Source organism: Tamandua tetradactyla, chromosome 4 (genome assembly GCF_023851605.1).
Source record: "Tamandua tetradactyla isolate mTamTet1 chromosome 4, mTamTet1.pri, whole genome shotgun sequence".
In the NCBI taxonomy this organism is placed as follows: Eukaryota; Metazoa; Chordata; class Mammalia; order Pilosa; family Myrmecophagidae; genus Tamandua; species Tamandua tetradactyla.
The window spans coordinates 179,886,564-179,911,799 of record NC_135330.1 but is presented as its reverse complement, the minus strand read 5'-3'; the positions used below and the strand labels follow the sequence as shown (position 1 = coordinate 179,911,799).

Sequence of the window (25,236 nt, the reverse complement as noted above, 5' to 3'; positions counted from 1 at the left end):
AGGAATGAGGGTCACTTTCTGTTTCCTATACATGGTTCTAAACAAAAGTTATTCAAAAATGCAGTAATTTTACTTTGTACGCATTTGGTTTAAGCTTTGCTAAAATGACAGTTTAAGGTTTGATAGTGTGAAGAAGACCTATTTTTATGGAGATAAATGTGTTTCCATAAAATAAGCCATTTGCTGCTTCTCCCCATACTCTTTAGTCTTCTAACAAAGCTATTTTTGCAATGCTTGGGGTCAAACTAGGTCTCAGTCAGGACATGACTCCAAAGGACTTAGTTCCACATGTCAAAAAAGAGAAAAAGCTTTGCAAGGGGTAAAATTATTCAACCCTTCCAAAGAACTGATGAAAATGATCTTTTTTTCAATCAAGATTTTCTAAAACTTGCCTGTATAAGCAATGTTTCTCATAACATTCTAGATGGCTAGAAGCTATTTTAGGGGTAAATAATATATATTCTATTAATTACTAGGAAGGGATCATTCATTGGGAAAACAGTATCACAAGGCTAGAAGAACCCTCTAGAGACCAGCTTCTGGGACTTGCTACCCCAGCTATAGTGCGTGGTCTAGCAGCATCACCATCATCTGGGAGTATATTAAAAATGCAGAAAGTTAGGTTCTACCCCAGACTCGCTGAATTGAATCTGCTTAACCAAATGCACATTAAAGCTGGAGAAGTACTGCGTTATCACTGCTAACCTCTAGCCAGAATTGAAGAGTAGTATCTGATTTGCATTTTAGTACAGCTAGGCAAGGAGACATCACCTCCTCTGCAGATTCAGGTGTCTTTCCTTGTCAGGAATAAGCTTTTAGATAGGAGAAAGTAATTTCTCATTCAAGCACCCATTTTTCCATCAGTTGCATCAGTTTCATGATCTGAACCACCCTAAGCCCACTAGGAAGTGACTCTAGAAGGAATAACTCCAGTAATCATCCATTAGCTGGCCTTGATTGATGACTGGCCATTGGTTCACTTTCCACATTCTTACCATTGACAGACTATTAAGCTGAGTTTCCAGAAGCACAAAGGAGGGCACTGGCCTCCCTTCAGTCTGCCCTGAAGAAAAAGTGCAGCTCAGTCCATAGGCCATTCATTGGTCAAATGCCTGATTTCCCTGTGGGATTTGAAGCTCAAGAAAAAAAAATGCATGGCATTAAACTGAAATAATTTGGCACTCTGTCTTGCAGTTTAAGCATATTTTGCATTAGTTTGACTTTGTAGATAAGCCAATATCTGTATACTCCAGTAGTTTTTTATACAGAAATTTAAATCAAGTGAAACCAATGAGAGAGGAGGTCCTCTTAGGTCAATCTTAGGTGGCACTGGCACTGGAATAGGGATGAGTGCTGTGGCTCTGAACAAAAAGTCCTCAAGTCACGTCACTTCATGTAGAATTTCATTCTGTTCCGACTAGACCCTCTGTTTTTCCCTCTTTCTTTCTTCTTACCAGTTTCTACTTGTCATGTGAATCAGATGCAGCAACTGTGTCAGGTACCACACTGGGCATTAGAGAATCAGCATGCTTATGACTTGGTCCCTGTTCTCACTGAGGTCCCTGGGTTCCATGTTCAAGCTTCAGGGATGAAGAGGAAGTCCCTTTCCTTTGGTATTTTCTTACTTCACCTCTTATACCCTCTCATCATAAGCAGCAATGATTCAGTTTTGCTTGTCTAGACTCTTGGGCCATCTTCATTTGCTTTCTTGGTCTGGGAGAGTACAGCCTCCCGCTTCCCTTGTACTAATTAATTGAAAACCAAGTGAATTCTGCAGGTTTCACAACTGTGATGAATGACTATTAAAGAGATGTATTTAGCACTAATAACTTAACTAATAATAACAAAAGAAAAAGGACAAAAACCAGCAAGATTCGTGCTAGGAATCCATGGGAGGTTCCTTATCAAGGAACTCTTCAACTGATCTCCTCCTCCTGGGCCAGTCACATTGTTAGTGCTGCAGCCACAGAATTCATAGAACAGAAATTCCAAAATCATGAGGAAGCCTCAAATTATTCCATCTTTGGACTCTAAACTGGTGGTGCAGCCACCGCCCTCAAACTCTGAGAAATGTCACCTTCCTTCCACCTCTGCCATGAATTCCAATGGAATGACAGGTCACTCAGCAGCTGTGGGTTTTCACGGGATAAATGCCTTTCTCCATTTGCTCCTCTTAGACTGTGAGGTAGTTTAGAAACTGGGCCTGGTGCAAACTGAGTACTTAAAATCAACGTGATAGACCAGAACTAAAAAATGGGGAAGGAAATTTCTCCATTTTATAAGACTATCATCACCTCTTCTCCCGTCCATGAATGGTCTTTTCTGCATGTCACTATCAATCTCTTTTGTTTAGAAATATTAAACATTCCTACAGAGTAGTTAAATAATGTTTAGGTATTCATTCATTAATTAAATTCATCAAGAACCTGTACACAGGTCACTGTGCTGGAGAAGAATACAGTGGTAAATAAAACAAGTTCTGAGTTCCCAGGAGGCCTGAAGTCCAGTGGGGAAAGCTTGTCTAAGGGGAAAGGAGAAAGAGCAGGAATTAGAGGTAGAAACTGATAAGTAGTTTAGACTCACTGTCGCCACTTCCTCATTTCCTTTGTCTCCCTAATCCACTGGGGTTTATGCTCTGACACTATCACTAAATGAAGAGAGGACCTCAATAACCTCCAAACCGGCAAATCCAAGGGAAAAATCTTGGCCTTTTTCCTCAGCCTCTCTGCGTCATTTGATGGCCTTGACTGCAACCTCCTTGGATCAATCTCCTCTCCAGGCTTCCTGGTCATAGCTTCTGCTGGGCACGCCCTAATTCTCTGGCCTGTCTTCTTCCCTTGTCTTGATGCTTTCAGACCCAATCACCTCCATGGCCTGCAGAAAATTCCATAGGTATTTGACACCCACATCCGTATATCCATCCCAGACCTCATTCATGAGCTTCATCCAATTCCTTCCTCAACAGCTTCACACACTGGTCCCAGAGGAAACCCACGCTCAGCATGCCCCAAAGGAACTCACATTAGCAGAGAGTGGTTAACAATTACCAGAAAGCAAGATAAACATCAAGAAGAGAGTGGAAAGATCAGTGAGCCAGACAGAAGTGGGAAGACCTGTCCCTGAGAGAGCAAAATGCAGGAAGGCCCCCATGGCAAAACTGGCTCATTCAGCCACTTTTGCCTCTGGCCCTTAATAATTTTTTCTAAACCTCTTTTATTTGCAGTTCTTGACATTAAGGGTTTGAAATCTATCAACCAAGAAAATAAAACTGTGATTAATAAGAATTCCTAAAAGTATTACATATTCCACACAGGTCTGTACTATGTACTGTATATAGATCCACAGTGATAATAATAAGATCAGCTTTCAAATGTGCAGTTTACAAACGACCTGGGTTCGTAATGTAGGTGATGTATGAATTATGTGCCAAGACATTTTATTTTTTATTTTAGGAAAATTACCGAATTCTAGACATATGAAACACTTAAAAAAGGATAAAGATCTAAGATTTTTGTTAATGTGAGGAATTAAGAAAAACCCCATGAAGCCTCCTTTTTTTTCCCTGTGTTTATTCTTAGTTTCTCTAGTTATTTAAACTCAGTGAGGAAGAAAAATCAACACGAAGGCAAAAATGTTGCTTGAATAAACAACCTTAGTCTTTTGTCCTTATTCAGTGAAGGACTAGAAGTGTTGGAAGCATAACTTTTTTCTGAAAGGTGCCAAAAAAGAAGAAAAAGGCCATTTTAGAAATTGATGAATTTATATAGAAATATATTCCCTTTTAAGTATATTCGTTTACTTTTGAGACACTGCTTTGGTTTTGCACTCCCATTTTCATACAAAACAGAAGCAAATGGCCCCACAGTTAGATTTTGTTGTGGGGAAATGAAACTTTCCAGTTATTTGGAGCATCCCTGTAGTCTAGCCCACTCCTTATTATAGAACTTCTAGGCAAGATTCAATTCTATTCTTAAGTGCTTCTGATTTATAAGCAAAGAATTTTGGGGTTTCAAGATAAATTAAGAGTGACCGTGACTAGTCTTACTTCTTTCCTCCTCCTGAGTAAAATAGGTCATTTATTTCTAGAACATTACATTCCAATCAGGTAAGAAGCAGATAACAAACTGCTCTTGTTAGGAGAGCACAGAAGTTACTCTCAAATTCCAACACAGGGAGCTCAGTTGAGGTGTAAATCTCACCCACGTGGTAGGGGTCTAGATGGCATCTGGAATGACTGGGTCAAGGCAGGGACCATGGTGACCAGCCTCTTGTTTCTGCCAACTTTGTCTCTCACCACGCCAACCATTGTACCTCACCGCCTTGGTGGAGTGGGGTAGGACTCTTCCAAGGTCATGGTGGCTGCTTCTTGGGCCAAGGGAGAATTCCAGGACAAAAGAACCAGAACCTTCTAGTGACCAGAGGCAATAATTCCTCTTGATCTTAAAGGAAGGAATTAGCATCTACAGGGTCTTTGACAATCATCCCGGGACATTTACAAATCCCTATGCCCAGGCTGTGCTTCAGGCACATTAAATCAGAATCCCTGGAAGATAAACCAGCCATGAACAGTCTTGAACATTCCTCAGCTGATTGCAATAAGCAGCAAAGGTTTAAAGCCACTGTTTAACCTACACTTAAAAAAAAAAAAAAAAAAAAAGACACCTGGCTCCACCCCAAAGCAATTCAATGAGATTATCTGAAGAATAAGATCAGGACATTATATTTGAAAAAAGTTCCTCAGGTGATTCTGATGCACTGCCAGCCTAATATCCTGGGACACCAAAAGCAAATACTGTATGTCACTGTGTCATGTGACTTATCTAGAAATCCATTTCTTTTATCAACTTCTGGCATCTTGATATTACTAATTATGTACAAACTGATATCAGATCCATTTTAGAGTGAAGTTTTGGATATAGATGAGCATTGTATCTCAGTGGAGAACTCAATGGAACAGAGACGAAAAAGAGGAAATTCTAATCTCTAAAGACAAATTCAACTTTTTGTTTTTGCTTCTTATAACTTCTTGATGAAAATCCATCACCATGAATAGGGGGAGGATAATTTTTGTCATGGCAAGAGAGATTTAATTGTCAAAGAATAATGATGAGCTGCTGCTGCTGCTGACACTACTATTATAGGAAAGAGAGAGAATGGATACAATTAGAGATGGGAGTAATGAAAGACTGAATTTTGCATGCTTAATGCATGCTTTCCTCCCTGCACAACAGCCAGAGCTGAGTGACTTGTTTTGGGTGAGTTTCCCCTTTAACCAAGAACCAACCTGAGAACTATATACATTGTTCCTATATTGGGTTGCTTTGGTTCCTTCTAGAATAATTGAGGAGAATATAAGGAATGCATTCTCCTTACAAACCTCAAGAAATCGCAAGAGTTTGAGGGAGGGTGGCCATGTCATGCCTTGAAGGCATGGTCTTATGTGACAGTGGGAACCAGATCTGCTACTTACAGGAAATGTTATTAATCTGACTCATCATTCTACCAGGCTTGATTTTAAAAGTAAACGCTTTTTGTTAAAATTATCATTTTTTTTCAACTTTGCAGCTTTTTAGAAATGCAATTAAGGTGAGTGTGCTTGCTCTTTTGCAATTTAACAGCAGTCAAGATAGACAGCTGAAAAATCACTGTGCCATGTGAGTTATCTAGAAATTCACTTCTTTTTCCAGCCTCTGGCATCTTGATGTATATACCAAAACTGATGTCCACTTGTATCGGTATAAGATTTACAAATCACTAAAGACGTAAAATTTCAGACTATTCCTTATTTTGCAACAGTAGTGGGAGAGGGTGGACAATTAGAACTGATGACTAAGACAAAGGAAATCCTGCCTGAGCTAAAATTGTATGATTGTGTTGGGAAGAGATCTGATGGGAAGTAATGGGAAAGGAAGGTGGTTTTTAGAGAGGAAAGGAGAGTATCTTAGGCCCTTACTTGGCCCTTTACTGACTTTTACAATTACCAAGTAAGGAAGAAAAGGAAGGAAGTAATTTCCCTCCCCCAAATTTCCTACTGGGCTCTTTCCGTTTGAATCGGCCTTTGCTTTTACTCATCTGGGTGCTAAGGAAGACACAGGCCTGTGTATATAGTTCTATTCATACTAATTGTGGAACCACAGCCAAAGGCAGGGAACTCTAATCTCAGAAGCAAGTGCCCTGTTAGGATATGGTATGGAAGAGAATCTTTCTGCTCTTTCAAGAAAGAAAATCTCTGCAAGGACACTATTTTGCATTTTTACATCATATTGCCAAACCCAAACCTCTTCAGTTTTCCTGTTAGGTTCAATCACTTTTGGGTCTCAGAATAATTTGAACAAAACATCCTTTATAAGTCTTTTCATTTGTTCTGGAAATAATTTAGTTACACCTTGACCTAACTTTAGTTAAAATTGAGATGTCTTTCTTCTGCTGACATTTCCCAAACTTAAAAGAAATGAAAAGAACTGAAGGTATAATGAAACGCCAGTTCTTGCCATGTGAACTGCATGCACAAAGGACGCGCTTGACCACAGAGCCTTACCTAACTGTTTACTGCAGGTACTACTTGTCTTGCGCCATAAAGACAAGATCCTTATTTCTCTCAATCCCCCCGCCCGGCCTCCCCACCACAGTCCCTTCCTGTCCCATTGGCCACCTACTATTCACGCTGCTCCTTTGCTGGACCACAGTCTCTTTCCTCTGCCCATCTTCCTTGAAGTCCATAGTCAAATAAGCTCCTGACAGGGCATCTCAATGCACAAGAACTGTTCTCTCCTCCAAAAATTCTAATACCACTGAAACTTTATTCTCTTGTTGCTTCAAATGTTTTGGGTTTTCAGGTATTAAAAACAACAACAATAACAATACAGAACACTAAAATCAAGTAGACATTAGCTAACGTACACAGAGTGCTATGGTGCTAAGATGGCTAAGGACTTCACATACGGTATATTATTTAATTCTCAGAGCACACTTATGAGAATAGAGCTATTTTTATTCCAGTTTTAGAAATGTAACTGAAGCTTTAAAAGCTTAGTAACTTGCCTGTAGGTACACAGCCAAGATGTGGCAAAAACAGTTTTCAAACCCAAGACCCAAGCTGACCTTATTCCTCTTAAACTCCATGCCATAGTCCTGATAATTCTTTTATATTCCCTTCAGAACACAGAATCGTTCTGAGTCTTGAGTGTGGATTCTATAGGCATTTGCTAATGAATATAAATGCTTATGAAATTGTACTGTTAGTCTAGTATAGAGGCAAAAGAGAGAGAAACTTGGTCTCAAATAGTGAACTTCTGCAAGTTGCTCTATAATCATGGATAATCCCAAATGGAATATTTTAACTTCAAAAATGCAGTGAGGCAGTTGCAATCTGAAAACTCCTATTCATACTGTACAATATGTGGACTCTAAGACACTCAAATCCTGTCATTCCTCACCTGTCCCCATCCTGGAGCCCAGACAGTCTACGAGAGGATCAGTGATATACAACATCCATGGACATTATTTCTAGTAAAATCTGACATGTTCATTTGGTGAACAAATTTTATATAAATTATCTCACTCCAAATTTTTGACATACTTATTAGTACTTCCATTTTATGGATGTAGGAATGGAGGCTCAGAAAGGAAAAGTGACTATCCCCACTCACTGCCTCAAATCTAGATATTGCAATCCTTTTTTTTTTTTTTTAAATTTATTTTTATTTTTTATTTTTTACATGGGTAGGCACCGGGAATTGAACCCAGGTCCTTGGGCTTGGCAGGCAAGCATTTTTACCTGCTGAGCCACTGTGGCCCGCCCGATATTGCAATTCTTTTAATAGACTTTACCAGTCTACCTTTTTTTTGGTGTTATGTAGTATTTTATGTATATACCGCCCACCTCTCTACCTTTTGACACATGGGAAACATCAATGAAAGCATCAACACAGAAAACAAAGCAGTAAAAACAGACCCCTTCAGGAGGGAGTTGGCATCAGCCCAGGAAAATATGGATTCTGTCTTCATTTTAGCATTCTCTAACTGGGTCTTCCATATAGCTGAAATAATTTTAAGAAAGTCTCTTATCCTCTATTGAGTTTAAGTAAGTCTTTCTACAAAATTAGGACTCACAAATTTTTTCAACACTTTGTTTTTTACTCTGAGATAAAGTGTTTCCACATTCCTCTCCCTCCCCACTTTCTGCCCACTATCCTTTACATTGATAGTAAAATGTACCTTAGTGGTCTGAAATTTCAAAAAAATTCCTGGGGAAGGAAAGTGAGGGATGTGGTATCCTCAAGGACTCTTTTTTTTCCTGCTGATCTGGTTCTACCTTTTTGTCCATCCTCCTGTATTCCTTGGCCATTCTTTGTATGCCATTCCTGAGTGCAGTCTTTTGAGTCTTCTCAGAGTCCACGAGGCTATTCAGTCATCTACATCCATACATTCAGCCTTTCCCGCAGGTATGCCTGATGTTCCCTAGAGATACTCATTCTCTCTTCTCCCTCAGCACCCCTTATAGGCAAGGGATTCAAGAGCACCCAAAGACCAAGTGCATGCTTATATGTTGTGTCTGTGTGTATTCCCTACTTATATCTATCTATCTACCTATCCATCCATCCATTCATCCATCCATCCATCCATCCATCCATCCATCCATCCCATGGCCTAGGGATTTATCAATCTGCTTAAGAGCAGGGGTTTTGGAACTAGGGAGTTCTGGGTTTCATTACCAACTTTATTCCTTGTTGACCTTAACAAATGCCCTAACTGCATATGCTTCAGTTCCCACATCTATGAAGTAGAATAATAATGGTCTCTATCTCATAAAGTTATGAACATTAATTAGATAATGTGTAAGTCAGTGGCTCAGCTCAGTTCCTGGTACCATGTTGCTCAACAAAGGGGATTTGCTGTTTTTCTTGCATAGGATTAGCTTTCATTTGTGTTTCTCGAATACTAGCCCCTCTAGAGATAACTTTTTCTTATTTTTGATCCTAAGGGATCTCACAAAGACCCTCCCAGAGGACTTCCTTCTTTTCTCCAACCTAGTACTAGTGTCACTGCAGGGGTGGTAAAAGACAGAAGGAAGGAAATCCCAGCTAGCAAGACCCATGGCGCTGGTCTGTTTATTGCACTACTCCCTCACAACCAGTCTGCAATTTTTTCACAGTGGTTGCTAATCAGCAGCTTTTTTCTTTAATGAATAAACCAGTGCCTTTGAGGCATCCCAAGGAGCATGTGTCTTTGATCATGTTTACCACCAGAAGCCCCTTTCCTCTGTTTTCACAAGGCCCACATTTTTCCATAAAGATAGTCACAAATGCAAAAATTCTCAAAACTCAGAAAAACATATTATGTAATTTCTACCAGGTACCAGAAAATTAGTCCATGTAATTCAATACTACAAATTCTGCAATTCCCACATGCGAAATCAGTGAACTGGGTAAAAGCAGCGAAATAGGAATTTTATGGGTGGGGTTGAAACAATCCCTAGGAAAACATGCAAATCTTTTCCTAAGCAGATCAATGGTGCTTTATCATCACATACAGTTAGTTTTAACTGGTCTGGGACAGTATTTAATTTGGAAAAAAACAGTAAGGAAAATACAGTTTTATCTATTCTTTTATTAAGTGTTCCATGACTGTACTCTTCATCCAAAAGATTTGAGTACTTCCAACTAACAAATATTCATTCATTATATGATAAATATTTTATTGAGTACCTACTTTGTTTCAGGCCCTGAAGCATATAAATGTACTGGTGAACAACTTCTGGAGGGAAGTTGCAATATTTCCTAAATTTTGGATTTTTTAACAATTACAGTTGAGGGAAAGGCATTTTTGAGAGAAGAAGCAGATGAGAGGTGAAGTCAAATCTTTTATATGTATAGGCATGGCTAATGATGACTTAAATTCATTGATTCCTAACTGTAATTTAAGATCCTCCCAGCTGGGGAGGGTATCTTAATTAGATTCTTAAAGGCATCTTAATTCCAGTGGACAGAAGTCCCACCAGTACCCGAGCGGAAAACACGTGCTTTCTGACATCTGCCACAGGAGCACTGAGAAAGGAAAGAGGTCAGAGTGTCCTTCATCTCACAGGCAGCTCTGGCAACTGAATGAAGATAGGATGCATAAAGACACTACAAAACAGAATTGGCAAGGAACAGGAGGCCAGAACCTGTTTCTGGTGCCTCGCTGCACTTCTGGTTATCAACATCAGGGTGGTGACAGGGTAAATGTGCCAGGCGACAGCCACTGGTCATTGGCGACCTTGTTCTTGGCCCCTTTTCCCCAGCCCACAATGGAAGGGAAGGCATTGTGGCTGTTTTAACATTGCTGACTCCAAATTCCATCCTGATGGCCTGTGGCAATGCAGGGAGAGCATGCGGAGGTGGGATTTAGGGTAGCAGGACATCCCAGGGGCCTCTTTCAAATTAGTCATTTTCTTATCCTCACTATCCACAGGCTTTCAAGGCCTGTGGCAAGGTGGAGGGGCTTCTCCTTTTCTTTACAGCACCTAGACACTAGCCTGACAAATGAACAAGGATTAGAAGGGGTGAGCATTAACCTGTGCTGCTCTGTGTTAATGTTTAATGTCGTCCTTGAAGCAAGCTGTTATTCAAACCTACCATTCCATCGCAAGCTCAGGAAAACAATTGTGCAGCCACTCTGTCTCCCTTGTCAAGAGCAGGGCGTTTATTATAGCGTCCCACTGAGCCCTCCTGAGAGATACTGAATCGTCTGGAAACTCCCTTAAGATGCCTTTTCCTCCCCCCTCTTCCTAAAGCGCTCCACCCAGTGCCAAAGGACAAAACCCCTTTTACTCAGGCATGGGGCCCATTTCTGCTATATTTCAAAGTTAACAGAAGTGACTTTTATATACTTAACCTATTAGTGAAAAGAATGGGAATATTTTCCTCTCACTGGCCACAGCTGCCACTAACTAATATTAACTTGATGTTTCTCAGCTTCATTTTTGCATTTTTTCTGTCTGGTTTATACAAGTCAAATGTGTCAGATTCATGATTTCTAAGCAGCGGGTTTTTTAAAGTAAAGCTTTATTCTGAAATAATTTTGATTTACAGAGAAGTTGCAAAGATAGTGCATAGAGTTCCTGTATCCTTTTCACCTAGACATTTATGGATGATGTGTTAACATCTTATATAATCACTGCACATTTATCAAAACTAAGAAATGAACACTGGTAGACAAATTAACATTGGCATATTAACTAAACTATAGCCTCTAGTAGAATTTCACTAGTTTCTCCACTGATGTTCTTTTTCTGTTCTAGGAGCCAATCCAGGAGACCACATGGCATGTGGAGGAACAGTTCTTACAAAAGAACTTACTGCTTCAAAAGCCAGCCTCATTGAATGCAACATATCTTAACCACACCACTGGCATGGCAGGTACCTGCTAGGAGCTGGGGAAGATAGAGGAGATACAAACAGGAGGGAGACTGGGTCCTGGATTCCAAAGGACTCTGAATTTCAAGGGTAGGAGAGATGCTGCTGGGGAAACTGTGAAATTCCCTCACTTACCACATCAACAGGACTGGGGAAACCCATGTTATCTCCCAAAAATTAGATACTACCTTTTGTATGGATAATCAAAAGAAAAAACATAGCCCTCTGGAGAAGTCAATGGAATCAAGGCATTTAGACCATCACCTGTCCAGAGATACTCTCATTAACTGAAAGGAGTACCTACCAATGGGCACTAGCAAGAGGCGACTATCAAGTAACCCTGGCCGTCCTCTCATCACAACTGACTAAATATCATTTATTTACCGGAGTCCAGAAGCTTCTTGATACCCTGAAGTAAAAAGCCTAATGTGGCCTATTTATTTCTTAAATCATGCTCTGGAACAGCCCAGAAGCCCACCTGGAAAAGCATTCTTCCTCTCATTTTCATAGCTGAAAGAAACGGTTTCCCATCAGGTTTCAACATTTTACAGGACCTTTGGGCAAACCCGCGCATGCTCCAGTCCTTGGCTGAGACTCTCTTACTCTTGTGGGGGGCACTGACTGGGGGGCAGCACAGTACATCTGCACTTCTTCAACCCTCCCCTCAAGGCTCAGAATGAAAGTTAAGTGACTTGCCCTGAGGTCAAATGGCCAGTTAAGTAGTCATTCTGGGGTTAGACTTTATTGCCTATAAGTGTTTCAAGACCATTGTTTAGTTACTAGGCCACAGCCTTCTCCTCCTGAAGTAGGTCTCTGATTTAAGCTGAACAGGTCAACCAGGAGTTCCATGCTTTCATTCCTCCTTACGCAGTGATGACAGGTGTTCACTGTTATCAGCAGATAAAAAGGAAGAGGCCAATTTCAGAGCTTTCTCTAAAATCCTCCACTCAAAGATAAAACATTCTTTTTTATATGAAAAGAACCAGCCATTCCAAAAACTATCTTGCAGGTGGTACAATCTCATTATATCACGTGGAAGTATTTTTAAAATATAATTCTGAAAAGCTGTATTACCATTGCACTAGAGTTTTGTCCTTGAATTTTCCCTTTTATTTAATTTTAGTGAGCCACTCATTTTCTTTCCCTCTCCCCCAACATACAATTAGATAATCCTTGACTTTTTTATTTTTGAAAAATCTTTGTTTCCTGTTCGAGCATTTTTAATTTGAATTCCACATTTTTTTCTCTCTCCCCATCTTGTTCTAAATGAATCCATTTGAGAGCACTGGAGTCTGTTTTCCCTCTGTCTTTGTTTTCCTGTTCACCCCTTGTACCCATCTCTAGTTCTGGGATGCTTATGACAAATCACTGGTGTTATTTACTGCTGCCAAGTCATACATGCCACCCAGGGAGAATTACTTTAATACCCTCCAGAGAGCTTGAAATATGCTTATTTTTCCATTAACAGAGGAGGAACCTTGTGATTTTCCCCCTCTTCTAAGGGGCCCAAATTTTAAACAAGACTAAAGCTCTAGGGAACTGTGGGAAAGAACTTTTCTTTATGATTTCTATAGAACATTAAGGAGCATTTTGGCAGATAAATTTCCTATAATTGATCAATCAGATTATTTGAGAAGAGAAAAACCTTTAGAGAATAGCTGCATTTTTAATTTCTTTGGAGGGGTGGTGCAGAGAAGGAGAGGTGTGGCCCTGTGCAGGAGAATTAAGCGAATTTTCCAAGGCATCACACCCTGGAAGGTCGCTTGGAAACTTAAGCTAGTGCAGAATGCAGTTGGGAGACCTGCATTTCCTGAGGCGCCCACCACCTGGGCTTCACCATCTCCTGGCTACACACTGATGCCTATAAAACGCCCTCTCTTCCCAGATCCCACTCCCACTCCCCAGCTGGGCTGCCAGGCGAACCAGCTTGCTGCATATTTGATCTCAGGGAAAGCCTTTGTTCTCTGGAATTCTCTTCCTTCCAGAATCACACACACAGGGCTGAGTCCCTTAGATCGTCAAGGTTTCTACCCAGCCTCCTTAGATAAGAGAAAATGATCAGAGCCAGTTGCAGAGAGTGTTTGTTTTTAAATCACCAAGAAGGTTTTGAACCTATAGCTGCTGAGACCTTCATCTAAATGGGCCCAGCAAACATCTCTATGGCACTTTCTAAGTGCCAGATACTCCTAAGCACTTCACAGCATCCACTCATTTGATATCCACACAACCCTATGCAGTGCATGCGTATGCAAGTTGAGTCCTGAGTACAGGTGTCCCAGTTGTGATTTTTGTTTCTTTTTCCTTCCTTTGGACGTTCAATCATATTGCCGCAACCTTATGCTCTTATAAGGGCATAAGGTCTTATGCTCTTGACCCTCAAGTAAGAGTCAGAGAAGAGGAATAAGTGAACTTCTCCTCAGGCATTAGTGTGGGGGGCTGACTCTTATTCCAAGGTACAGGACAAGGAGAAAACCACCCAACAACAGAGGAGATTCAAATACTGAAACTTGGTAGAGCTCTTCTACTGATTTAAAAGTGTGAGCCTGGAAGATTTAGTATGGTGGTGAAATGCTGGGTTTAAATCCCTGGTCTGCCACTTTCAAAGGGACTGACCTTGGGCAAATTATTTAGACTCTTCATGCCTCTGTTTCCTCACTGTAAATGGGGATGATAATCATTACCTACCTCATAGGTATGCTTTTCTTTGAGGATTATATGAATTCATACACACAAATTGGAACACAGAAGTTTGCATACTCATTCAATATATTAGCTACCCTCTTTGCTAAACCAATTTTCAGTTGCTTGTGCTACAAAGCTGTTCAAGCTAAATAGGCAGCTCTTTTTACTAAAATGACCTAAACTTTGTCAAGAATCCTTGGAACAAATGGGCAATGAGACAGGATTTTGAGCATGGCAGACAAATAGGAAAGAAGCTGAATTTGTCACAATTAAGAAAGACTTTTTAAGGAATATAGTTAGGGATCAATGAATTGTTTCACAGTAACCTCTATTAAAGGAATGGTCAATAAAAAGTTTGTAAGTAGACCATCAACCCATTGATGAATGTAAACAACTTGCATGTCTATGAACAATATTATGTCTCTAGTACAATGATTTAAAAATATTTATGTTTTCATTTGTTAAGAATCTAAAGCCCCAAGAAATAAAATAAATTGACAAGCAATCCCAGTTGCCTCCCTATCCAATACTCTAGCTAACTGATTTCCCAGCTCTTACATCAAGTGGGCTCTAGCCAAGACAGTCTGATCAGAAGCGCTGGGCTGGGGACCAGAGATCTGAATGCTTGGCAAGTCTTTCCTGGTAACTTAACAGTAGGTGATCCTGGCCGCACCAAAGGAGCAGAGAGGCTAAGGGTGAGTGTGAAGGAAATAAGAGGTTTTAGAGAAAAGCCTAGAGGTGTATTACATTTAACAAGGTACTTGGCCTCTCTAACAATTTAAGTGATAGTCACTGATTTTGAAAAGTGAGGAAACAGACAAGAGTCATCTAAGATTCCTGATAAAGGGCAGAGATGGGTTTAGGATCTAGGTTTTCTGACATGAAGCCCTTTCCACCAATTTAGTCAGTCCCAGATATGAATTCCAGTGACTCTCTTAATCTTGAAGATTGAAAACACTGATATTATACTGATTCTAGGGAATGAAAGAATTTGAGTGTTAATACAACCAACATACACACTCTCAATACCATCTGGTACTTTTCTAGAGGCCTCGTCCTTCTTTGGATGTGTGTATATATCTATATATTTATATACTTATTTTGTCTCTAGTTCATAAATTTGGGCCAATTCCCTTATATAAGACTAATACAAGGGCCTAGAAGGGTCAAGCGGCACCAAGCGGCACCAATAAATTGGTTTAAATATCTAGGTTCTGATCTTCTTAAGTCAGATCATGTGGAAAGGAAGGGCAGACAGCTCTGAGCCTAAAGAAAACTTTGGCCTGGAATATGCTGGTCAAAGTCTCTGAGTTCTTCCTCTTATTTCCCATTCTGTGACCTGAACCTGAACGGAAGGCAGCAGCAAAAGTGAATTTAAAGTGTTTTTTTCCCTAGCTAGGATAGTCCTTTCTCACTCACTACTTAAACATCCATCTTTATTTTACATTAGGACAGAACAATGTGAAAATAAAACAACGGAATTTAAATCAAACCACTAAAAGAGTTTCTCTATGGTCCATGTGCCTACTCTATACAGCATGGAAACTGAAGGCAGGAGGCAAACCTCTCCCAATAGAATTTGGTGAAATCAGGTGTTACAAAAGGACATATTGTATCAGACAGCAGACAGGATGGGGCTGAAGACACATGCAAGTTCAATCAATTTTTGGCTCCTGTTTCAATATTGGTGTCTTCAACTGAAAATGCTGCCAAACCTATGGCAATTTAGTAACGGTTCCAAAGAGCTCATTAGAAGTGGTTAATGCTCTTCAAATGAAAAACTCTAAATTCAATAGCGCTATTCACTGAACACAATCACAATGTTGGCCAAGCTGCTTTGAACAGACGGGCTGCTGAGGGAGGTGGGAATCAGTAAAGAGGGGGTGAGGCAACTGAGCTCCATTACCTGTTGCAGGGCATGATCAAGACTTGGAAGAACACTCCAGGGTTTTCTTCCATTGTGGGTAGAATGAAGCGCAAGGTTGCTTTCTTCTCCTCCTTGCCCCGCCCATTGCCCCAAAGCCTCTCATTTGGGAGAAAAATAAAAAACTCTGCCAAGGACAGTGTTACACCACAGCTTTTCTTGCTCTTAACCTTAGTGTCTTATGGCATGTGACTGGCACTCTTCCCTGGCTCCTAAGGTTGGAGCTTTGTGCAAACAAATGAAAAGGATGGCTTCGGGCTAGGTTTTTAAATTATTGACTCCGATGTAAGGGTCAACGCTTGTGAGGTGCAGGATTGAAACTGGGAAGCCCAGAGAAACCAGGGGAGTTCACTAGGTAGGAAATGCGAGCTTTCTTAGGAACCTGGGCTAGGTAGGGGCTGGAGAAGAGCTCACACGCAGGTGAGCACGCATGTCCCAACCACTCTCCAGAGCACGAATGAAGGAGTGTGGAAGTGGAGCCAGGACTTACCGCCAGGACGCTCTGGACCAAGAACCCCACTGTCACGGCTCCCAGCAGCAACCACCTGGAAGGGAGGGGGAGGAAGGGCGAAGTGAACAGGCGCCTATCGGCCCCTAGCTCGTCAATTCCTCCAAATTCCACAAGAAGGGCCCTCCCGCGCGGGACCCACCAGGACGAGGGCAGAAAGTCTCTTACCGCCGCAGGGCGGGGCAGGGCGCCGCGCACCGGTCTCGGCCCATCCTCCAATCCGGTCACTGGGGCTCCGGGTCTCTCCGAGCCTAGAAGGCAAAGAGACAAAGCGGATTTAGCGAGGGGGTGGGGTGGCGAGGAGTGCATCCTCACGGCAGTGGACCTCGGGGTGCGCTCTCCCGCCTCCTTTCAGGGGTGACTATAGAGCTGTCCCATGACTAGGCAGAAAAAGGGGGAGCCTTTCCACTTAGGCACCGGCGCTCCTCAAACGGAGTCAGCTCCCTACTCTTGCCCCACCGCTCCTCCTTCTCAGCCCTAACTAGAAGAGCGCGCAGCCCAAACCTGCAAAAAGGCGCCCCCAGAGTACGAGGCCGCACGGTCGGGCCCCCCGATCTCTGCGCGCGGGGTTCACACTCACCTTCGAGGCCGGGCTTCAGGGGCACATCGCCCTTTCCAGAACCGAGTCTCAGAGCCGGAGCCGCAGGCAAGAGGCGCCCGCACGCCAGCAGCGCGCCCGCTCTCCCCACCCCCTCAGCGCCGGCCTCCGCGCTCTGGCGCCCGCCCCTCTCTGCCCGCTGGCCCGTCGCGAGCGAGCCGGGAGCGAGAGGGCCCGGCTCGGTGCGCGCCTCGCGGGAGCGGCGAGCCGGGAGGCTCGGGAGGGTCGGGGAACCCGGAGAGCCGCGGGGAGAGGCGCCGAGCCCTGACTTCCTGACTCGCAGTGGCAGCTCTTTGCTGGCCGGCGCACTCCCTCTCCCTCTTACACGCGTCTCAGGGTCCTCCCATTCGAAACGCCGCCCGCGCACGGCCGAGGGGAGGGGGCAGCGCCAACAAATTGGGGGAGCTCCGCGATCCGCTCTCAAGTCTGCCACTCTGAGCAGCAGCGCCCGGGACGATGCGCAGCGCTTGCGCCCCAGCTCTCCGAGACTGACCCGCCCGCCGCTCCGCGAGCGCCTCGCCCGCCGCTGGGGCGCCGCACTCTGAGCTCCCCGCCCGCCGCCGCCGCCGCCGCCCGCCGCCCGGAGGCGCGGGACCATGGGGCCTCGGCTCGGCGTCTGGCCGTTGCTGCTGCTCGCCGCCCTCCTGCTCCACGAGGAGCGCAGCCGAGTGGCTGCGAAGGTGAGTTCCCGGCCAGCGCCCGCTCCCCATCCTCCCCACCCTCAGCCCGGCCCGCTCCGCACAGCCCCTTTGTCCGGTCCCGGGAGCCGCCAGCCTGCCCTTCGGGGGATCGCACCGGTCCAGCGTGTGGTTGGGCAAGGTGCATTTTTGCGGGCTGTTCCCCGGTTTTGATCTCTGTCGGCTGCGACAGCACATCCATTACAGAGCCCTCTTTGTTGTAGGTTGGGAAGGGGACAGTGAGGGAACGCCTTTGGGGCCCAGGGAAGTGAGGAGCCAGCTTAGCGCGCACGGCGGTGGACGGAGAGGGTGCCCCGGGGCGGAGCGGGATTTGAACCGGCATCACCGTGGCGCTCAGCGCCTGGGCGTCTTCACCTGCTCTGGGTGTCCGAGTGGGTCGGGAACTGAAGTGGATGTGCGCACCCCATGCTGCCCACAGCCACACACACATGTGCTTATGAATTGCTTTGGGCGTGTTTCTCTCGTTCTTTGGAGACTGTGTTGGTTGGTGCTGGAACTAGTTCTGGGCCATTTGCCTGGAAACAGCTGTATCTTTGCTTTCCCACGACTTTTCTGTTACTAAACGCACGCTCAAGAACAGAAGTGGAACTCTTCTGTGCTTGCAGCTTAAAAAGAAAAAAAAAACATACTATACTCTGTTGCCTTTTATTAATATTTTATTAAAAATTATAACCAAATTTGTATTGGATGGAGTGTGAAAACAAAATGAAACTACATCTCATTGTTCTATGTACAAATTGTTTTCCTAGTTTTCATTTCCTCTGGCTATGTGCTTGCCCAGAAAGATCAGTTTGTAGGAGTCAACGCTGGACCAACCCTTGATGTGGGCTCTTGTTCTTTCCTTTTTCCCTTTCCCTCAGACAGAATAAAAATTTCAGCTGTTTCCCCATGTTGTAGGTCATGTAGTCTAAAAGCCCATAAAGGTGTGGCTTCTAAACACATTTTGCATTTTTTCTCCTCGAATGCTTAAAAATGATTTTGCTACTTGTCAGATTTCCCACATCTACTCTTTTACTGCTTCAAATTTTAATCTTGCACATTCACATTTAGTATTTTTCTTTTCTTAAGCTCTCTTCCAGGAGATTTATGTTCATTGACAACACTTAACTGTATATAAATTACCAACTATTACATGCCAGAACAAACAAGTAATATGCATGTCTCATAATTAAAAGTTCCTTCGTTGAATATTCAAAGAACTAATGATTACACCAGCAATTAACTTCAGATTATTTCTCCTAGTCCAGAGTCTAGCCAAGCACTATAGTCAGTTATTTAAACACTCTTTGGTGTTGATGACAAAGTACTTTCAAAAGAGTGGGCTGGAATACTTTTTTTTTTGTCTAGAAATATTGACCAAAACATTTAACACTCAAAGCAGAGATTGCTAAACCTGATGCCAAGGCAAATCAGAGAAAGTTCTCTATTTGGAAATATGAATCTCTATTTGGACCTAGATTTTCTGACTGGTAGTGCTAGCAATGCAAAGCTAATTGCAAAAGCTAGCTTTGCAAAAAAGCCAGGATTTAAAAAAATGAGCCATTCACTCATGCAAATTCTTATTCCTACATGGAAAATCAAACTAATTAATGTTGAGTTTAGCAATTATTATAATTACTTTTAATTATTCTCTAAAGTCCAAGTACATTCATGTCCACTGACTTTGCCCTCTACCACAAGGTAGCATAAAGTGTTTCAGAAGGTATGACATCTTAGCACCCTGCAATCATCAGTTAACCTTAAGATATTAATTATTGCACTGCATTTTTCCTAACTTATTTAGAGAGAGAAAATTCACTAACATACGTATAACTAAAGGGTGTGTTAAGAAAATCCATACAAAACATATATAATGCTCAAATTTTCAATCTGGCTAATTTTTAAATTTGTCTCACTTTTTAGGCTATCAATAAATTTTTCTCACTCCTGCTAAGGTCAGTTGTTAATTTGCCCAAAAGTTGAAGTAGCTTCAATATTGATCCAAATAAAATACTATTAAAAATAAAATTTCATTGATAAAATGCTGCTAATTGATCTTATTTAGAAGCCTAAATGAATGATTCCTGGATTACCTGCTCTTTTGGATTGTCTGAATCATACCTTATGGGCATTTACACATCCAAACATCACCAGCTATGTGCCAGGCACAAATTATCCTCTTTTATGCCACATGCAGTTATATTCAGCTGAATGAATTATACCTTCAGCTGCCTTTAACTCCCCCACCCCAACTTTTTTTTGTTGTGATGCTTCTTAAATAGTTTCTCAGGATTAGCAATGTGAACTCTCCCCTAACTGTGGTGATGTCTGCACAGAAATATTGGCATTTCCTGAATATTAGTCACTACTCCTGGGACTGAATGACTTGAGGTTCACATTGAGACTTAATCGCCATAGCGGCCCACATTCTCCTGGAAATGTAATTTAAATGAGAAGGCTGATTTCTGATTTTAGTCCCAACACCAACATCAACCCAAAATCTTGGGAGTGATATTGCTGAAACTATAATCCAAATCATGGTGCCCTTTAAGTATGAAATTGAATCAAAGTGAAGAAAGATACTCTAATACCAACCAGAAGAAACAATATACATAATTTTGTGGTATAAAATAGTCACACACATACACACACACACACACACACACACACACGCAGAGTGCAGTTTAGGGGTAAAAGAATCGTAAATTTCTTGTGTGATTTATTAAACAAATGATCCTGGAGGATTCACGTAACCTTATGCCTCAATTTCCCTAGACAGATCTGCCCCATCGCCACAGCAATCCATTCCTTCCTTCCTTCATTCCACACCTACTTACTGAGCACCTACTTTGTCCCATAATTAGGGGTGCAACTGTGAGTGAGGCCCATTCTCTGCCCCTAAAGGGGGTCACATTGTGGTAAGAGATATCAAGAAAGAAACAGCCAGATTCAACAGAGGCTAGTAAATGTTATAATCAAAGTAAATAAAGGACAAAAGAAGCACCTGATCCTGCTTTGGAAAACGCAGAGAAGTTCCCAAAGGACATTCCACCTCTGAAACCCCAGGAAGAAATAGGAATTTTAAACCCAACATATTCTCACTATGGTGTGAAAATAACCTTGTTGTGTTATAGGCCAAAGGTGTGATAATTCTATCTGCCCTATCTCAAGTATAAGAACCTTTGCATTTCAAGATGCTCCTAGAGTTCCCTCCTTTGAGATGCAATATGCCATCATTTCCATTATTAACAATCTTGGTAGCTGAACTTTTATCGAAGAGGTATTGAAAGAAATTGTGGGTCAAGTTTAGAAGAACAGCTCTAAGAGGCGCACGTCTCCAACTAAGGACCCAGTTTTCAGTGACCTCCCTTTATCCAAGGCTGCAGGTATGTTTGGGGGTGTTTGGAAAGTTGCAGCATGGATGAGTGATTCTAGGCAGGAGTGCCTTGAGGAACTGACCCAGAAAACTTACCCTCACTTGGGCAAAGACAGGAGGGAATTCACAAACCCCTCCATTATTCATTAACAAGATTGTGGGCACATTTCTTGGAACTAGTAAAGATGATCATAACTTAAGTTCAGTTATTCAGTTAAGAGCCAAGGAAGATTTTGCAGACAAATTGAACCCATGAGTAATACTCTTTAAACAAATCCTTTTAGAAACAAAATGTGGCATCAAAAAGTGAAGGAGTTACAGCACTTGTTTTGATGAACAAAACAAAACAAATATATGTTTGTTATAACATTTTTTCCTAGAAATTGAAAAAGAATTAACCTCATTAAAATGTCTCTCAAGCAGATTTGGTGTTCTGAGTTTTGGGGTTGGAGTAAGCAAAAGCAACAATAGAATGCCAAAAATAATATCATTAGAGCATTGTTTTTCCTGCTATTATTAAACAACTAGTAAAAAAATGTCACCCATACAACAATACAAAAGACATATTCCTACCATTCTTATGCATACAATAGAAAATAATATAAACCAGAACATGTCTCAAGTGTAAATATCTTTTGAGGAATTTAATGCTCTATGAATTACTTTCTGGTTATTATTTTTGTAGTCTGGCACACAATGAACTGGTTTCATCCTGTGTTTCTCCTCCATTGTTCTTTTTTTAAAATTTAATTTAACTTTATTTCAATTTTTAGCTTTTTTATTGTATACTATAACATATTTGGAAAGCAAAGAAATAAAGAAGTAATAGTTTCTATTCAACAAGCACTCTTCAACAAATAGTTGCAGGACAGATCCCAGAGTTTGTCATGGGCCACCATATGATCCTCTCATATTTTCCCTTCTAGCCACTTCAGAATGTAGGAGGTTAGAGGGCTTAAATATTTTTTTTATGATCACAATCAACTTCTTTTTTTTGGGAAAAATAACATATATACAAAAAAGCTATGAATTTCAAAGCACCGCACCACAATTAGTTGGAGAACACATTTCAGAGTATGACATGGGTTATAATTCCACAATTTTAGGTTTTTACTTCTTGAATTATTATTGCATGAATATGATTCAGCAATCATATTCATTTGTTAAATCCTATCTTCTCTGTATCTTTCTATCCATCTTTTTGGGGGTGTTTGGACTCTGACTTTTTCATGTTGGAAGGGTGTGTCACTAATATGGGGTAGGGAGATGGAACTAGCCGATGTTCTGGAGAGGCAGGGCCCCCTAGGTTTCAGGGCTTATCTGGTCCAGAGACCCATTGTTCTTATGGTTTTAATGTGATATGAGTTTATCCCAGTTTTCCTTTTATTTCTCAGTTTCTTTGTCTTCCTCTTGCCAAGCCCCTCAATATGGTTCTGCCATAGGGGAGAGGCTTTAGCACATTTCTCTTTTTTCTTCTACACTTTCTATCCCCTTTACCTGGGGGGATTTGCCACCATGATTGGTTATTATTCCTTTAAGGTGACCCTTTAACTCCAACCCAGTATTTTCAGCATTCCCTGGGACAACTGACCTTGGCTGTCCTTCTGTAATCTCAGACTAAACATATTCAAAACTAAACTTATCATCTTCCACCCAAACTGACTGTCCTACTCGGCTCTCCCATTTTCATCAGTGGTGCCACCATTTTTCCTGATGCCCAGCTTGGAGGCGTTGGCTTTGCCTTGAGATGCACCCTTTTTCTTTTCTTAACTTACATATCTACTCATTCATAAAGTCTACTGGTTCTTCATCTGACACGCACTCAGATTCAGTCTTTGCCTTCTCTTCCCACGGCTATCACCCATTTTCTGGCCTACTCACCTTCTCCCAGGATTATTACAACTCCTCCGTGCCTGTGCTTCTCCTTTCAACCTCTTCCTCCCCAACCTGTTCCACATGCTCTGTTGGGCTAATTGTCTTCAGATATTTTATTTATAGCCATGCAGTTCCTCTGTTCAGGATCTGACAATGCCTGCTTATGGATCTACCAAGGGTCGCAGTCTCTTTGGATTGGCTTTCCATACCTCCACAACAGGGATCAAATGAGTTTGCCTGGCCTGATTCCTCACTGCTCTCTCAAATGTAACATTGGTAGCTGCCGTGCTTAGTCTCTGTGTTTCACAGAAGCCACTTTAATTCCTTCCCCTCTCTCACCTGCCATTTCCTCTCTTTTTCTTTGCTAGCTTTAGTTCTACTGACTCTTTTAAAGCAGTTCTCAGGTGGCACCTTCTCCATGCAATCTCCTCTAACAGCAGAGTTGCAATGTAGAATTGTGCTAAGCATCTGGATTAAAAAATATACGTATATATATATATATATATATATATGTATAACCTATGTTTCTATCCATACTTTACCAATGTAACTAATTTCCTTGAGCTTCAGGTCCCTAATCCATAAAATGAGAATAACAACACCTACAAAAACCTTCAAGTTTGGTCAGTAAGTGAGATTGTGCATCTGAAGTGCTGGCACATAGTAAACCTTCAGTAGATGTTGGCTGCTATTACTACCACATGGCTTGATTTCACATGGTCTTATGTATGTTAGTTCCAACATCTTTAGCAGATTTTAAGATGCTTGAGGATATATCTTTTAAACATCCCTCTCTTGCCCAGGTCTTATACATGGGAGGAATTCATTAATTATTTCTGTTTGGTTTGAATTTACATAGTACCCCTCCGGAGAGCTAGAGTGTGCTACATCATGGCACACATAAATTATGTTATATAGTACATTGTTGATCCCTGTGTTCTTAGAGAACACAGAAAAGCCAAGCTAAGGTGCTTCCCATAATTTAGAATTTGTAGTAGATATTCCACCACAGACTAAACATGACTTGAAAATATACACAATGCTGAACTCTTTATGTAAATAGTTTATTCCTTGGCTTGGTAATATTCTTTATTGAAGGTTTGCTAGATTTGATTTTGAATTTGCACGCTACAGTAAAATTTTATGTTATTTGAGTTTTAATGCTTACTTGATTTGTGTTTAAGTAAAAGACAAATGCCAAGTATCCAAATCAGATATTAAAGCAAAACTTTAAATGTCCTGCTGGCTTTTGTGTGTCTGTTGGTTGTATAAATTCTTGCTTGATAAGAGAGACTTATGTAACCTCCTCATCTTCTATTGCTCTTGGAATCAGTGCTCTTTTAATGAGTTCTGGAATTACTATCATTTATTACCAAATAAATATTTTGGTGTTCCCTGGCAATTTTTTTATTATTCACATATTAGCAAGAAGTATTGTCTCTGCCCTGGAAGAATTCAATTTGAAGTCAGTTATTCTATTCTCATTAATCAAATGAACCAACATTTGGGGAAGCCATTGTATATTCGCTAATAGAGAGGTTAGCTGATTTAAATAAACATTGTCCAATTCAGAATATTTGGAGATGCAGTTTTTCTGTACTTGACATTTCATTAAAATGGAAAAAATTATATATTAAAATGGAAAAATTATATTTCCAAAATACAGTATCCCATCACAAAAAGGAAAATGCAGTCTTTTCTAATTATAACTCAGAGTTTCCCAACCTACTTCCGCAACCTTCCTCAGTAGCCATTCACCTATCTAGAGATGAATAGTCAAAGGATAATGACATTCATCAATATATATCTTCATTTCAGAAAAATAAATGTTTTTTAACCTAATATTCATTCTTTTTTTAGGGTCTTTTTGAGAATATGAAGCCAGTCTTTGCTTCCTGTTTCAGAATGTTACAATTAAGCCCAGTGCTAACTGTTTTGGTATTTTACCTCCATTTCTGTCAAAGAAATGATGTTGAAGTATAATTTAATCAGTGGAAGATTCAGCTACTACTTCTCTAAATGACACTTTAATTTTAGAAAATAAGTATATTGTTTTTGTAATATGAAAACAATAAAAATTTATTTTAAGGCCCACAATTATCCTTTTATGCAACTTATGTCTTATTTTATTTTTGAATAAACAGATTTTATTTTTAAAAGTTTTTTAATTACAGAAAATTGAACAGATATTATACAGACT

At 41.2% G+C, this 25,236-nt stretch overlaps 2 protein-coding genes across 3 annotated transcripts in view; one reads left to right on the top strand and one right to left on the bottom strand.

The window, feature by feature from the left end:
- COL4A2 (collagen type IV alpha 2 chain) overlaps positions 1 to 17,203 on the bottom strand; it is a 225,859-nt gene extending 208,656 nt beyond the window's left edge. For both annotated transcript variants that reach the window (XM_077158665.1, XM_077158666.1), the window contains exons 1-3: positions 17,091 to 17,203; positions 16,679 to 16,761; positions 16,493 to 16,547 (exon numbers count right to left, since the gene is read on the bottom strand). In XM_077158665.1, coding sequence (XP_077014780.1) covers positions 16,493 to 16,547; positions 16,679 to 16,722 — 99 coding nt within the window. In that variant the 5' untranslated portion in view covers positions 16,723 to 16,761; positions 17,091 to 17,203. The remainder of the gene's footprint in view (positions 1 to 16,492; positions 16,548 to 16,678; positions 16,762 to 17,090) is intronic.
- Positions 17,204 to 17,684: 481 nt separating this feature from the next.
- The window catches only part of COL4A1 (collagen type IV alpha 1 chain), a 167,807-nt gene continuing 160,255 nt past the window's right edge, over positions 17,685 to 25,236 (top strand). The window contains exon 1 of the mRNA XM_077158667.1: positions 17,685 to 17,788. Coding sequence (XP_077014782.1) covers positions 17,705 to 17,788 — 84 coding nt within the window. The 5' untranslated portion in view covers positions 17,685 to 17,704. The remainder of the gene's footprint in view (positions 17,789 to 25,236) is intronic.